At 36.7% G+C, this 17,978-nt stretch overlaps 1 protein-coding gene across 3 annotated transcripts in view; it reads right to left on the bottom strand.

Annotated features, from left to right (window-relative positions):
* Nucleotides 1–17,978, bottom strand: part of LOC126368908 (uncharacterized) — a 105,706-nt gene that overhangs the window by 45,777 nt on the left and 41,951 nt on the right. For 2 of the 3 annotated variants that reach the window (XM_050013142.1, XM_050013143.1), the window contains exon 3: nucleotides 6,207–6,424. In XM_050013142.1, coding sequence (XP_049869099.1) covers nucleotides 6,207–6,424 — 218 coding nt within the window. Of the gene's footprint in view, nucleotides 1–6,206; nucleotides 6,425–6,582; nucleotides 6,664–17,978 lie in introns of those variants that run through there. The other variant, XM_050013144.1, reaches the window with a different exon arrangement.

The raw sequence follows: 17,978 nt of genomic DNA, 5'->3' as shown, positions 1-17,978 counted from the left end.
TGGAAAATTGTAGAATTACATTGATTCGTCGATTATAAATCAATCAAGTTTTAAATATAATCGACATCAGTGCCACAACCGGTTGATAATGTTACTAATTTTACGATATGATTGTCAACGTTTGGCCATATCATTTATTTATTTATTTATCATGAAGTAATCATGCATTTAGTTGCTCATATCGTTAAACGTTTTGTGGTCATTGATCTGGCCAAACTACATTATGATGTGGCCAACGAATGATATACTTTTACATGAAATGATCGAGCATATTATAATGAAATGGACAATTCTAAGATCTGGCCACGACATATACATTACAAGTTGTTTAATACTTAGAGAAACATATTGGATTATCACTGATTGTAATACTCTTCCGATAACCCGAATAAAAAAAGGAAAATATTAGAAATAAAACTATAGAAGTATATTATGCTGTCTATGGTGCTGTAAATATTGTGACAAATCCTCTGTCCTAAAAATGTTACTTTACCAATACTGGGTTATATAAGGGTACATGGCAACTACCCATAAACTTTTGTTATTGCCAAAATATATCAGAAAATGGCCCATAAAATCGACCTGAAAAGAAAATTACTATGGGACTAGTAAACGGTTTAGTAAACCATTTGGAAATCTGCTCAGTCCCTTTTTTTTGGTGCCTACCTACTACTTTTCTGTATTATTTTCAGGAGAATATGAATTATTTATATCATTGGTACTTATGAATATAAATCAAATTGCCATTTCACATCGTTTTATTCGATTTACTTTTGACTAAATCAAACAATCAAATCTTAACCTTTGTTGGTGATAAATTAGAATGTGTCTATCAAAATCTAAAATCAAATGAATATTAAATAGGAACATAAATCAGTTAGATAAGTAACAGACAACGTTAAATTGCAGTAAAATATTAATTTATTTTGATCTTTGATTGTATTTCGAAAACTGACATTATGATCAAAAATATGTACTTATATTTTTTTACCTTTGATAGGTTTGCTCTTGGCCCAAGCGTTGGCCGAAGGCATTGACGAGGCCTAAGATGGAGCTCGCACAGAAGGTGCCTGTTCACTCTGTCCTTGAAACACCCGGGTTATATGCATTCGGAAATACAGAAGACGGCAAAGAATTCCACTCCCTAGCAGTGCGCATAATGAAGGACGATACGAAGCGCTTAAATATTTCTATTACTATTTTCTAGTAACAAAAAAAAAAAAAACAAAAGAATGGCGGGGTAGTACAACAGTCTAACAGTTGGACAAACTTAGTCGAACTGTTGGACTGGGATAGTCGAACAGTGGGACAGTTCTACATTCTATTTTCAGGAAAAACCATGTCTTGTATTCAAATAATGCTGCGCTAAATTATTCTGGGCAATCCTAAACGAGCTCATAATAGGGGCTGATTGCTTGTCTCGGTATTTGTAATAGATGACTAATTGTGGACGTCACACGGTATACCGGACAATGCGGTTAATTTCTACTAGGTGGCTCTAATCAGACAGAACGTATAGATACCTATAGGTAGTGCAGGTCAGTGACACCTAAAGTGGTTCTGGTTCAGTTTACTCTATGATTGTTTTTTTTTTACAGAGCGAGGCCGAAATGACGTTGAAAAAAGCATTACACGTATGGGCCCCCCTTCATTTTTTCATTCACATTCTATGTAAATTTTACCAGGTATCAAATATGGTTCAAAAGATACAGCTTTTTAAAGGTTGAACTTTGTGGGCCTTTGGCAGAGAAATGGACAGACGCAAAAAGCCGTCTCTTTACAGAACCAGAAAATTACTTCAAATCCATTTTTCGTTGGAAAAAAAATCTATAGGTATATTTGACCCACTCAAAATGTTTCAGATTTTAAATGATATAAACACCACCTGCATAAAAGAAAAATCATCAATGTCGGACTTGCTCCTGGTAGGTTAGAAGTTCATAGACTGCATAAAAGGAAATAATTATAATCGTGTAACAAGAGCCAAGAATGAAGGGGAGGCCTTTGCCCAGCAGTGGGATTGAATAGGCTAAATAAGAACAAGAGCGGCTTGACAAGAGCTGCGGTTCAAGTTCCGTCGAAATCAGACTTTTTGGATTTAATTTTCTCTTTATAAAGCAACCTTTGAAAAGTGAAACTATTTCATTCCTCAGAATCACATTAAAAGTTAAACAAAAAAAGTGTTTCACTTCTTTAATGTTCTCATTTAAATTAGTATCTTTTGATTAGTAATCATTTGATATGGGGTTCCATAAAGTAAAAGTTATTTGGTGGGTCTGCCGTTATCTTAAAAGTTTGGGGACCCGTGCTGTAAGTATTATCCGTACCTGGAATTACTACAGGGTTTGAAAAGTAACCTTGTTAAAGGGAGAGAAGGTTACATTCCCAAGCTAAGTTATTTATGACTTACTGAAATTGACGACTCTTCTTTGAACAACACGGCATTGATCGAAAAAGAGTTTTGTACAATTTTCAAAAACTCTGTTGGTCACTCCAATAAATAAACTTGAGATATGAATTCAGCGAAACACTTCCATTATCAGTTTTTAAACACACTTTGTACACAACATAATAATATTTTTTTTTTTTTACAAATATCTTCACGACATTTCTACGATGTCCGTAACTGATGGACAATTTCATTATTCATTCAATAATAAACTCATGAAACAGATGTGCTTGTTATTCAGTTTTCTGAGTATTCTTATGTAATTATGTTTTTTTTTTGGGAAAAATATATATTTTCACTGATTCGAATTTCTTGTTGAAAATTGTAATATAACGAATTGGTGTAATTATCTGGTGGGCTTTGCTATAAATCTATAGACTATCTTTGTAACGTAGTATGGGTATAATTGAAGCATCAATCTTGATCAGCTATTTGTAATAGGCTTCTTCTAATTAACTGTAGACGCCACATATTACATGCCTTCGCAATAGTTAATTAATTTCTAACATGTACACTACCGTTGGGCATGCATGAAGACTTTAATGAGAGTGGAAGAAACGAAAGTGTCAGGATGGTAGTTAGTAGAATTCCGTGGTCTTTGCCCCAACAGGAGCAAACAGGACAACTGGACACCCTCAGGACTGTTGTCTTAAATGTTGTATCGGGTGAGAGCCCTCAGCGCTCCTCATTTGCCCGTGCGACAAATCTACAATTTAAAACCCCAACCCCGGTTAAAGTCCCAACGGGAAATATAGATGGTCTTACATATGTACATACATACATAAACAGCCTAGATACGTCCTACTGCTGGGCACAGGCCTCCCGTCAATCAACCGGAGGGGGTATGGAGCATACTCCACCACGCTGCTCCACTGCGGGTTGATGGAGGTGTTTTTACGGCTAATAGCCGGGACCAACGGCTTAACGTGCCCTCCGAAGCACGTAATCATCTTACTTTTTCGGACAATCAGGTGATTCAAGCCTGAAAAGTCCTTACCAAACAAAGGACAGTCTCACAAAGTGATTTCGACAATGTCCCCATCGGGAATCGAACCCGGACCTCCAGATCGTGAGCCTAACGCTCTAACCACTAGACCACGGATGCTGTTTGTATGCTATGTGTATGTATGTAAACTTCATCTATAGGAAATCTTCGATAAAAAACTATTCATATGGCGGTTCCAGGAGAGTGTAGAACCGCTTTTATGGAATATTCGATTTAATTTGTACGCTGAAGTACGGTAGTCGACGTTGAATATGGCAGAAGCATGAAAGTATGATTAATGCCACAGAAATGTGCTACATGTGTAGCATCTGTTGAGTGGTAGAGTGACAAACAGTGTGATACCAGAGAGATGTGGTGTAAAAAACAATATAGTGACTAAGATTGAGAAGGGAATATAAAGTTGGTTTGTACACGTAGAGCGGATGAAGGATAATAGGATTACGAAAGCGGTATATAAAGTGAAGGTTGGTGATAGGGCTGGCAGAGGAAGACCTAGAAGGGCATATATTGACCAAATTGGAGATGTCCTTAGAAAAAGTATAGTACGATCTAGGTACTCTGAACCGGCGTGCGTGTATGAAACGATTGATGAATGTGGAGGAAGCAAGAGAAGTGTGTCAGGATCGAAACAAATGGAATTCCATAAACTCTGCTTACCCCGGTGAGAAATAGGCATGATTTTATGTATGTGTATGTAATTTGTAAACAATGTGCTCATACAGAAATCCGCTGCAGTAAGGCGCGTTAACAGGCAAATACCGACTTCCCGATTTCACAAAAACCATATTTTACACTAGCTTTTTTCTCTATTTGGCATATGAGCATCTTTAAGTAAAAACCAGAGACATTTGCATTTAAACTCATTTTAATACGATACAGCAAGCTTGGCACAGCATACGGACATTTTATGCGAATTTGTTTAGATATTATGCTACAAAGATGTGTATACTCCCATTTTGAATGCAATAAAATGCGTATAAAACTCACTAGAGGAAACAAGATAAGATACCGTATTTTTACATCAAATTGTGTAATGTGTAAGGTAAACTAGAATTGGTCAAGTTTGTAAACTGTTTTACCTACTATTTCTTCTTATAAGGTTCTGAACTTTTCAGTTGTGAGATCCACCTACCCTAATCAGCCATCAGTTACATACAACTAATAAATACATTTATTCTTTAGTAAATAGTAGGCGAAACCAAAGTATTAAAGTGCGTATTGCAGCACATAACATAACGTAACCATGCCTGTATCCCACGAAGGTATGAACAGAAGTGTATGAACCCACTCTTTTTTATATTATTATTAAGAATTGAAAAGTACATTTTAATATTTAATACAGTACATCACAAACTTAAATAGTTTTACCGTGCGCTGTAGATTCGTCAATAGGGTAGTTTCCAACTAGTCAGATACGTCACTTTTTACTAAACGTCAATACACGAAATTACTATGGAATTTGTATGAAAAAAACAACCTGTGACGTCGTAGATAAACGTGACAAAATGTCGCACTTATTATTACTTTTTTTTACCAGTTCTGGGCACAGGCCTCGAGCATGGAGCATACTCCACCTCGCTGCTCCACTGCGGGTTGGTGGAGCTGAAGGTGGAGTGGTATAAGGATAAAAAAATGTGACGTCACAGTTAATTTTTCCGACAAATTACCACGCCAAATCCTGTAAATTTTAAATAATTTTATCATAATCTACTAACTCATTTTCATGGAACATTATTAAGGTAGAAAAAACACTAATTAGTTTAATGTCTGTGGATTGATAGATGAGGTATATTAACAGCTAAGCTCAAGCTTCTAAGCATTTCTTAGGGTTTTATTCTACTGCGGAGTTAGCGATTAATCAATCAGTCTAGGTACTAGAGGTAACTAATTGATGAATCGCTCTTTGCGATGGAAAGAGACGATTTGCGCAAATCGTACCCTTGGTACTTACTGGAAATACAATTTAGGTAGATACCTGTGTTTTCTTAATTGTATAATATATTAGGTGTTTACTATTAGACGTCCTTCTTAGATACATGGTTCTTTAAGAATGATGTACTTACGTGTTTTTCCCAGGATATACAGGGTGTTAGTGAAATCGTAACGATAACTTTGAGGGATGATTGACTCTATTATTCTGAGTTGATATCAAGTGGAATTTCCTCTCGGAAAATTTATGAAATTGTTTGATTTTTTAATATTTTCGGTTCCATACTAACACGCGAGTACGTACAGTCGCACGTTAAGGTGATGCGTTTCAGTCTGCTAGGTAACTTTGCGTCAGTAGATGGCGTTAGTTCTGAAGCTTTCGTATTTTTTCCATTTATTCGTTTAGTGTTGAGTTCTGACCCCATGAAATATTATTTGGCGAAATCTCACATACATTATATTTAAGTTAAGCCATAATATTGAAGTACTTACTGCAGATATCAAATTGAAAACGTGCATCAAAAGTAGGACACTTGGCAAGACGGGAAGACAACAGATGAACTAAGGGTGTTACTGAATGGTGGCCTAGAGATGGTATGCGATATCGAGGCAGACCACCAGCCCGGTGGTCGAATGCCATTGTGAGGTATGCCGGAAAGCAATGGATGAGACTTGCACAGAACCGGAAAGGATGGCGTGAAGAGAGGAGGCCTGTACCCAGCAATGGGTGGATACAGGCTGAGTAGATAGAAAAAATGTGAAAAAAGTATAGTAAAAACATTATGATAAGAAGTATAGAAAAAATATGAAAAATAAACTTACTTGCAAAGCACTAGGCCAAATGCACGAGGTTTCTCCAACCACCTCAACCGCAACCGGCTGGTACTCCGCAAGTTCTGAGGCACATGATCCTGGGGTCACAGACGCCCCGTACTGTGCCACTTGGATGCTGATGGTAGTTCCTCTGGGGCATATGAGGGTCACCATCTCTTCATCACAAGCAGCTTTCTGGTGCGTTCGAAGAGTGCCCAGCAGGAGCTCTGTGGGAGGAAAAGTATTTCTTGAATGCATGACTAATTACAGTGAAATTATAGTTGATATTTTATTACGCGATCAAATTCAAAATGATCAATTTCAAAGATACGCTAAGTCAAGTAAAGCTTACAAAAGCAAACTTAAAATAATATGTAAACAATACCATTTAGATGCGTGTCCTGGCTAATTCCTATTTCTATTCTATTTGTAATTTAGTCAATTATTGTGATGCACTGTATTAGTTCTTATTTGGTTCATGATGATTTTTCTTCCGGTTTTTTTTTGCTTAAAAATAATAGTTGCTGAAAGATCAGAAAAAAAGCAAGTCTCATATTATAACGTGAAAGAACATAATTTATCTATTACCAGGCACTTGACGTTACCTGCTGAAATAGCGTAAAATATTTTTAAAAGAAAAATGATGCATTATCGTTCTGGGTTTCGTAGACGCTTCGAAGGAGATCCATCAATTTTAATTTAAATACAATATTCCAGAATCTTTAAAAAATAAAATTATTTTACTTATAAAATACACTTCTCATCAAAAAAATCGAAACACTTCCGTTTTCATTGTTTCTGTCCGAATTTAACACAAAAAAGAATTCATACGATGAAAAAAAATACATAAATGTATAGATGGCAGTTTGGCCATTACAGTAATAAGCGAAAATTTTAAATTCAAAATTAGAATTTCATTTGTTTATCTTATAAACGAAATGAATCACTGTTTTGAGACAAATGTGTGTTTAGGGTTGGAGTACAATTAGCGTTTAAAAACTAAAAATTGGCGCCTATCCTTAAACTTTTTGTTTTTTATTTCAATACTGTGACTTTGGGACGTCTGAAAAAAGGTTTTTTTTCTAAAACGTATGGATACTTCGCCCACAGAAGCCGCCCAAGTTGTGGCATTGCTGGATTCTGGCCTTAGTCAGCGTGTTGTGGCTGCAAGACTGCATCTAAGCCTGTCATCTGTTCATAGAGTCTATAAACGTTATCGGGAGACTGGTTTGTTCACGCGCCCTTCAGGATCTGGCAGGAATCGGGTCACTTCTGAGCGAGATGATCGATTTATTGTAACAACTTCTTTAAGAAATCGACGCCTTAACGCTTTTCAACTGCAGCAGCGGCTTCGTGTTGTACGAAGGGTGGCTGTAAGTGACTCTACAATTAGAAGAAGGTTGAAGGATCGTGGACTGGTACAGCATAAGCCAGCAAATGGGCCGAAATTAACTGCAGACCATCGAAGAGCGCGCCTTAACTTTGCACGTGAGTACCTAAATTGGTCATACCTACAGTGGAGCAAAGTTCTCTTTTCTGATGAGTGTAAAATTATGCTGTATGGTAACGACGGAAGGAACAAGGTCTACAGAAGAGATGGAGAACGCTATGCACAATGCTGCATTGAAGAAAAGGTCAGCTATGGTGGCGGTTCGTGGACGGTTTGGGGAGGAATCTGCGCCGACGGTAAGACAGAGCTTGCTTTCGTGTCTGGGCCACGTCTGCCTGCACTAAACTGTCATCGGTACGTCGAAGAGTGTCTCGAGCCTCATGTGATGCCCTATGCACATTTTATTGGCAACGGCTTCATATTCATGCACGACAATGCTAGGGCTCACACCGCGGGCGTCGTACGAGATTATCTTAACGAAGTCGATATCTCTATTATGGAATGGCCAGCAAGAAGCCCGGACATGAATCCCATTGAACATCTGTGGGATGAATTAAAGAGACGAATTCGAGCAAGAGATCCTGCCCCAGAAACACTTAGCCAGCTGCAAGATGCAATCCAAGAGGAATGGGACAATATACCACAGCATGTGATCGTGACTCTCATCCGATCGATGAAGAACCGTATGGAAGCAGTAATTAGAGCTCGGGGAGGGAATACAAGTTATTAAATAAACGTTTTTTAGCTTTTTTTTTCATTTACGTGTGTTGTTTTATCCATTTCCTTTATACTCCATACGGAATAAAAATGACTCATTTAACAAAATACGAAACCTATGAAAAATTCATTTAAATTTAGAACATTAACATTAAGATTTGATAAGCTCATATTACTCACTATTAAACGACATTTAACATTTATCCCTAAATGTACACATTTTTCTGATAATCCTGACAAAACGTAAACTTGCAAGGTGTTTCGATTTTTTTGATGAGAAGTGTATTTATAAGGTTTTAGCGCTCTTACCATATTACGACAAGAACGGTGTTATTAAATAATCTTAAAATCAAAAATCACAGTCAAGCGTTAGTACGAAGTACGGTGTTGTCTGAAATTAGTCTTTATATTCTGTAATAATAAAAAGTGCTGGAAAGAGTTGAAGAAAAGACAACCATATTGGAGACTATAGAGAACCGGAGAGGAAATATGATTGGCCACCTGATACGACACGATTCATCTATTGAAAAAGAACATTTGTGAAACAAATAAAAGAGAAGGTTCAGGTCGTTTCGTATCAGGAGGTGAAGGTTTTGGCGGGAAGAAGAGAGGAATGGCGATTACTCCACCGACAAGAGCGCAGCTCTTAAATAAAGAGAGAGATTCTGTAATATAAAGCATATTTAAATAGATACAAATAGATATGCTAAAGATATATAAAGACGATCTTAGTGAGTTTAATTCTCTGACAAGACAACCCACAGAGTAGGTAATAAAAACAGTATCTAAATTAATAATAAAACAGACAGTCATCACAACTGTAGAAACACAGGACATCCGGTATAACTTTTAAATAGCACACTAAAAAGTTCGCCATAAAAACTGCCACTAGTTCACTTAGGAAACTGTTTCTTGTCATCTGCAGCATAAAAACTTTACTATCGGGATAAATGGTAATTTAATATAGGTATAAATATATTTGTATTACCTACTTAATAACATTCAGTTTTTACCTCAACTCCTACTTGTTATTTCGTTTTTAATCGCTGATTTCTAGATCTGTATCAAAACAATCTTTCTTTTCTTAAAAGCCAGGCACAACGGAACGTAAAACAAGAGTTATAACCAAAATCAGTAAAACCATAAAACAAATTGCAGCTATGAGGATTCCACGCATCGTTTACGCTAATCGTTTATTTTGATTATTTTAAATCTGCTATAAATCCCATCTAATACCACCAACAAATCTGCTTTTCTGTTTACATTTTAAACTTTTACGGCCCTCACGAATAAGGCCACACACTCATCCCATATGGTGCATAATAAAACTTTAAGGATAAAAATGTTTACAACAGACACTGTTTAAGGGGATAAGCCGCAGCAGTCGCTTAAACAAGGGGTCATTAAGGGGATGTCCTCTATTTATAGGCGTGCTCGTATTTCAAACTCGACGAGAGGCGTAATCGGGCGCACGTGGCGTATGACGCCTGTACCTGATTAAGTTGAAAGCGGCAGCGGTGATGCATTAAAACGTTTCTTTAAGTAGGCTTAAGCTGTAATGACGCGGTAAAAAAGTTAAAAGACGGAAAATGGAAAGGTAGATGAAAGTTCAATAGAAGTAAACTGTTACTGGCGATATATTTATTTTATTATTAAGTAATTGTAGTTATTTATTTCACGTTTAATCAGAATTTATACACATTATATAATATAAGTGATTTGTTGAAAATAATACTTTAGAAGCATAAAACAATCGTTCACTAAGCAAGCTGTAAGTACAATTTATATACCTAAATAGAAAAGTACACAAAATACTGTTATTAAAAATAAAAAAATAACCACGCGTCATGTAAAAATTTAAGCAAGTACTTGCCAGTACAGTCAACGACTACATTAAAGCATTTCAAAGTTTACACAATCACGTCCCAGCAGTAACCAATGATACAGAACCGCCAAGGAACGCGATCCCGACATCATTTACATTTTATATTTTACCATAATATTCCAATAACACTTGAACCGCACTATGACCATCTGTTCGCTGCGGTTAGCGTGCATTCTTAAAGGGAAGCACTCAGGGAATAATGAGAGGCGAACTTGATGAAGACATGGTTACCAACTCATTAATCACGACACAAATGTTCCACGCTAAGAGAAGGTGCGTATTCATTGGCAAATACGCCCTAAACGATAATGTATTTTGAGGTGCTTTTAATGCACGCAATTTCAACAGCTTTGTTTATTTATAGACTAGCGACACGACCCTGCTTCATAAGGGTGCAAGTTTTTAGCCTGTAGTATTCTGGGAAAAATGCAGATCTCAACAGTAAAACCTATATGCAGATTCTTTTAGCGATTTTTGAGATTAGCATGAACATAAAAATGTAGCCTTCCGTTTGCACTAAGTATTGATTTAGTTTGAAAGAAGAAAGAAAGAAACAAACACAATTTATTTACAATTTGCGCTACCATAGAAGAGCAGACACTACTTTAATATTATCCGCGTAACATGAATCTTTGTAGACAATATTAGCTGGTAAAAAGGAAACGCTGCTTCACCTCAACATTTATTCAAGCTAACTCAATGTTTACTCTGACTTTGCGAGCTGTATTTTTAAGCGTGTTATAAAAAAGTATCACCTTTCGGTTGGACTTCGGATCAAAAATGGCTGCATATTGTCTCCTGATTGTTTGAGGCTTGGCTCACATCATTAGAAATCGTAAAGTATGTGTTTACATTTGTAGTTAGCAAGTATGTGTTAAAACAACAGCAAAAGGGTTTTTTTATTGCACGGACGCGCTTATACGCATATTTGCCAATGTGCACACGCCTAAGCAATTTACAAGACACGACAGGCCGGACACTCCGTACTAAAATTTATTTTTAACCGCGTGCCGTCTTTCCTCATAATGAGCGAGACAGACAGTCCGCGCGTGCTCCCTTACTTGGTAACTAACGGCTTACATTTTAAATAGACTAAATTGGCCTCCATCCGAGAGGCGAGGTAAACTAAGCTCGGTCTAAGCTCTTATTGCTGCGAGGCGGAGAGTGTCCCTTCTATACGAGTGCTATTATTTATTCTATGACGTCATTTAAACGACACACTTTCTAAGCGATCAAAAGATTTACAAATCTTCCAGCGTCATGAATGTGTTTATTAATTACGGGATTTTAATTCAAATCCTTTGGGAGACGATGATTAACGTGGCAGTGACGAGGATGAGACTTCGGGGAACCAATTTATTAAGATTAAGCGAGTTACAGTCAAATATGATGCAGTGCCTCTGTTTATTATTTTGTAATATTAAGTGTTCTTGTAAGTACGTGCCTTTATTATTTAATATATAGCTCTCGTTCGTTTTTCTCAGTAGGATGGGCCAGAGCTAAAGTGATCACAAGACAACTTGCACCCAAGTTTGACACGAAATAATACTAAGATGGATAAATATAGTCTGTCATGTCATACATACACACACACAACCACACTCACACACATCTATACACAATGCACACAATACATGTCCAGGCAGAAGCCACTAAACCAGTTCAGCATAAGAGGTTCAAAAATAAACTCTACAACGAGTACACGAAACAATTAATCTTTGACAGAAGGCATCTAAAATATACCTTTCAGCATAAGTTGACAATACACTGGCGATTCTCTAGCAGTCTGGAACAATCTAGAACCAAGTTTACCAGCTAAATCAAAACAATTTTGCCAAGGCAGCACCTCATAATTCATAGGTATTTGCATCGTCATTTCCACTGTCTCTTGCAAATACCTCCATTAATTTAAATTCCTTTTTAAACAGGGATGTTCGTGAAGCGGATTAATTTGGTATGACTTTGAAGATAAATGGGATGATTATTAAATTTTGTCATTTTCGTCATATTATTGTGTACCTTAGTATAATCTATCTAAATATATAAAAGGAGAAACTGACTGACTGACATATCAACGCACAGCCTAAACGGCTAAACGTAGGCACTTGAAATTTGGAAGGGACGTAGCTTAGGTACCGTATAGGTGCTAGTGCACCCAAAAGAATTCCCGAAATTCCCACGGGAACGGGAATTAGCGGGAAAATGCTTTTGTATGAAAAATATAAACCGCTTAAGTTAGACGCTTGAAATTTGGCATGCAGGTACCTTAGTGAACTTAAAGCTTAGTTGCAACAGGATATTGCAAGATTCTCACGGAAACGGGAGTTAGCGAGAAAAAACATTTGTATGAAAAATTGTAAACCGCGTGATAAGATACACTTCACGCGGACAAAGTCGCGGGCACAAGCTAGTATCATAGAATAGGCAATTACATACTATGCGTAGAAGGGTTACTCTGTTCTGTATCAATACGAGCTTGGAGCGAGCTTCGATTTACCTCATTCACCCGATGAAGACAATTTAGTCCAATGAGGGACTTTCCAGGCGACGTTTCTCAAAAACTATATAGATGGCGCTGTACAGATTTTGATTCATTTAACCTTCTAATAACATAACAAATACTTTATTGCACAAACAAGAAATACAAAATACAAAACAAGAGACAAATAGAAAGAGTTCAACAGGCAGTCTTATTGCTAAATAGCAATCTATTCCAGGCAACCTTTTAGTATAGGAGATATTTAATATTACATAATACGAGTATAATTCTAATGTCATGGATAACAGACATATGTATCTTTTATCTTTGTTTTTAGGTATAGATGATGACTCTTTTTATTACACCCAGGCATACATCTTCCACCCATAATTATTCGGAGGTAGCAACATAATTTTGTACTCAATGTGATCCAAATATAGAATAGAATAGAATAGAAATAGTTTATTATAAAAGGGCGCCACACACAAAATACAATAACATCAATCAATCAATAATACTTTATTGCACAACAACATATACAAAGGACATAAACATACGAATAAAACATAAGCACAATAGACCATCATATATCAAAATCAAGCACCAATTATTTTTACATTGTTTTTATTATGTGTTTTAATTACCAAATATTTTTATTTATGTTTCTGCTGTTACATTGTATTTTGGAATAATTATACACTTCTCATCAAAAAAATCGAAACACCTTGCAAGTTTACGTTTTGTCAGGATTATCAGAAAAATGTGTACATTTAGGGATAAATGTTAAATGTCGTTTAATAGTGAGTAATATGAGCTTATCAAATCTTAATGTTAATGTTCTAAATTTAAATGAATTTTTCATAGGTTTCGTATTTTGTTAAATGAGTCATTTTTATTCCGTATGGAGTATAAAGGAAATGGATAAAACAACACACGTAAATGAAAAAAAAAGCTAAAAAACGTTTATTTAATAACTTGTATTCCCTCCCCGAGCTCTAATTACTGCTTCCATACGGTTCTTCATCGATCGGATGAGAGTCACGATCACATGCTGTGGTATATTGTCCCATTCCTCTTGGATTGCATCTTGCAGCTGGCTAAGTGTTTCTGGGGCAGGATCTCTTGCTCGAATTCGTCTCTTTAATTCATCCCACAGATGTTCAATGGGATTCATGTCCGGGCTTCTTGCTGGCCATTCCATAATAGAGATATCGACTTCGTTAAGATAATCTCGTACGACGCCCGCGGTGTGAGCCCTAGCATTGTCGTGCATGAATATGAAGCCGTTGCCAATAAAATGTGCATAGGGCATCACATGAGGCTCGAGACACTCTTCGACGTACCGATGACAGTTTAGTGCAGGCAGACGTGGCCCAGACACGAAAGCAAGCTCTGTCTTACCGTCGGCGCAGATTCCTCCCCAAACCGTCCACGAACCGCCACCATAGCTGACCTTTTCTTCAATGCAGCATTGTGCATAGCGTTCTCCGTCTCTTCTGTAGACCTTGTTCCTTCCGTCGTTACCATACAGCATAATTTTACACTCATCAGAAAAGAGAACTTTGCTCCACTGTAGGTATGACCAATTTAGGTGCTCACGTGCAAAGTTAAGGCGCGCTCTTCGATGGTCTGCAGTTAATTTCGGCCCATTTGCTGGCTTATGCGGTACCAGTCCACGATCCTTCAACCTTCTTCTAATTGTAGAGTCACTTACAGCCACCCTTCGTACAACACGAAGCCGCTGCTGCAGTTGAAAAGCGTTAAGGCGTCGATTTCTTAAAGAAGTTGTTACAATAAATCGATCATCTCGCTCAGAAGTGACCCGATTCCTGCCAGATCCTGAACGGCGCGTGAACAAACCAGTCTCCCGATAACGTTTATAGACTCTATGAACAGATGACAGGCTTAGATGCAGTCTTGCAGCCACAACACGCTGACTAAGGCCAGAATCCAGCAATGCCACAACTTGGGCGGCTTCTGTGGGCGAAGTATCCATACGTTTTAGAAAAAAAAACCTTTTTTCAGACGTTCCAAAGTCACAGTATTGAAATAAAAAACAAAAAGTTTAAGGATAGGCGCCAATTTTTAGTTTTTAAACGCTAAATGTACTCCAACCCTAAACACACATTTGTCTCAAAACAGTGATTCATTTCGTTTATAAGATAAACAAATGAAATTCTAATTTTGAATTTAGAATTTTCGCTTATTACTGTAATGGCCAAACTGCCAGCTATACATTTATGTATTTTTTTTCATCGTATGAATTCTTTTTTGTGTTAAATTCGGACAGAAACAATGAAAACGGAAGTGTTTCGATTTTTTTGATGAGAAGTGTATATCCGAGTAATGAGAAAATAGGTAATTATTACCTTGAAGCTGTACAACGCCATCTATATTGTTTTTGGTGAACGTAGCCTGGTAAGTCCCTCATTAAGCCATAAGCCAGGAGCGCGCGAAGACTGTTTCGCTCGCATTCCCGGGGTAAATCGGCACACAATAAGACCATGACTTTGTATGGAGTGTCTGAGCTCCTTATAATGTATAAAAGACAATCTTGATAATTATCATCACCTACATAGTCGTAAGACCTCCAAAACCCATTGTTTAACTATTGTGTCTGGAAATCTCGGCGTTAATAGGTTAAAAAAACCAAAACTACTTTCACAAAACTCCAGAACTTGTTCAACTCGTGCTTTGAAAATGATCAAAATGACTATAATATACACAAAGAGAAAATTTTAAAAAGTTCTGGTACGGACAAAAAACTATATAAAATTAAATTTTCTCTTTGTGAGTTCCCCTAAGCACGGCTGAGTGTTATAAAAACAAAAATCATGACTATAATAGGTCCGTATATTCAATGTGTACTTTTGACATAATCAATCAGTAGGTATCTCTTTTATCGTACTGAAAGTAAGTACTTACTTACTCCTGACACCCACGCTTGATGATCCTGGAAGGAATCCTAACACCAGTAAACAATCATCTTCCAGTACAAATATACATTTTCTAGAAAAATCTACAAAAAAATATTTCAGACAATCTATCGATCTTATTTGTTATTCTTATTACAAGACTAACTTTCAAATCCCATCCATCTATCTTGTTATTGAGAGAGTTGACGTGAACATAACGTAAACAGCCTAGCGTGGCATATCACTGATTATGAACAAGCGCGCATAACAATGCTTCTACATGAACGGACCTATACATCGCTATCGGTTTGAATTTACCGCACGTCCCGCTCCTCGATGGACAGCTGATGTGATTGACCTCTATGAAAGTGTAGGGGTTATACGACTCGCAGACGTTAACCCTCCTATAGCGTTAATTATGAATAGTTATACATATTATACCATCAGACGGTTGCTGGAGTATACGTATAGAATAAACAAAATAGCTTCGTCGGTTATGTTAGCAATGTGCTTCATTCAGTCGAGTTTGGTATTTCAGTACCTACAAAGACCGAACTTCACTTGCAACCTACCTACCCCTAAAGTAAAATGTGTTTGCTACGTCTTGCACAGATCCTATCAAGTCAAGAGATACAGAAAACACCGCAGAATTAATAGCCTTCAATCGTAAATATTAGAAAGAAAATAATATTTGCATTCCCAGTAGTAGAAATCTCGTATAAATAATAACGAATTTTTATTCACTTATAAAATGTAACGATCAAAACCGTAAATTAAGCTCACTCGGGAACCCATTACCTAAATCCCTCTATCAATTAATCTTCGATTGAGGAAAAGTATAAAATGGAAAAAAAACTCAGTAAAAATCCTGTGTAATTGCAATATCGCAAACAGGCTTGCTTTTCAATTTATTTTTAATTTAGGATCGTAATAAAAATAAGATTGAAAGATTGTTTTTTGATTGTTCATCTACGAGAGAGTTTTTGTTTACGCACAGGAAAACTAAATACAATACGGGCTCTATTTGCTGAATAATTAATGGCCTTTCAAGTTTAATTCAGACAATTAACAAATCCATATTTACGTAACTAAAAGTAAATATACTTCGTATTACATAAATATTTCTTCTTTTGTTTTGTTTTGTCATGTGATGTGATGTTATTGTATAATCGTATCTATATACATATATATGTGTGGTGTCCTAAATTATTAAATGATACGTTCTTCCGTTCAAATAATTTACAAAAACCTACTAAATAATAAAATATATAGGCACACGAAGCGCTTACCATACATTGTATCCATATACCAGCGTATCGCAAACAGCCCATGTGGGGGTGCCAAAAATGCCACATCCAAGCGATTCATCTAAAAAAAGCAATATTGCTATTTGACATTTGCAAAGTGCACAATGCAAACAAATGTCAAATAGCCATATCGCTTTTTTAGATTATTGCATCGATGTGGCCTTTTTAACCCGGCTGACCTGCTGGAGATACACGCTGCAGTGCTAACGTGGGTCGGCAGCAGACGAAGTGTTGCGGCTTCATGTAAAAAAAGAAATACGAAAAATTTTCAAGTTACCACCCATACGATACCTATAACATGTTTCTCTCTTTCATATACCATCGATGATTTATCTAGTAGCTCTTGAAGTAAATAAATAAATAAGTTGATAGAGATGATAGTTTAAAAGTCTAACAGTGGGTCCCATGATGTAGAAATATAGGTACGATTCAACAGTACGATATTATTTTATTCATCTTACTTCAAATTAACAAAATTACTTGTAACATTACTAGTTACGGTATGTAAGTCTATGTTTACGACGATGACCCTCTTCACAGATAGCACAAATGAATAGGATCACCTAATCCCAGCCTGTGTGTCAACCAATTACATTTGTACTCACATAGGAAAAGAGTATATTCGTCTTAATTTCTGTACTACTCCGTCTTATAGATAACAACTACCCACAGTAACTTATTGAGTACATATAGGTACATATAGGCTTATATGTACGTTGCTACTTATATTGCTTCTCTTTACTTTGATCAGAATAATAATAGGTGGAAGATGTGTTGAGCCTGGGTGTAATAAAAAGGGTCATCATTTATACCCAAAAGCAAAAATGCATATGTCTATTATCAATGAAATTAGAAGGTTAAACGGAGGAAAATATTCAGCGCTATCTATATTTTTTTGGGGAACGTAGCCTGGAAAGTCTCGCTAGAAGATGTTTCGCTTGTAGGGTATATGGGGTCACATCAACTGCCTCAAGACCCTCATAGTGAGAGTCGGGTGGTCTTCCAAATGGGTTACCACAGCTCTGAGTGCTTATATGTATGTAATAATGTATCATCACCATCATCATCTCCCTAGCGTCATCCCATTG

The sequence above is a fragment of the Pectinophora gossypiella genome, chromosome 8 (assembly GCF_024362695.1).
Source record: "Pectinophora gossypiella chromosome 8, ilPecGoss1.1, whole genome shotgun sequence".
Taxonomy (NCBI): domain Eukaryota; kingdom Metazoa; phylum Arthropoda; class Insecta; order Lepidoptera; family Gelechiidae; genus Pectinophora; species Pectinophora gossypiella.
This window is presented reverse-complemented; position numbering and strand designations above follow the sequence as displayed.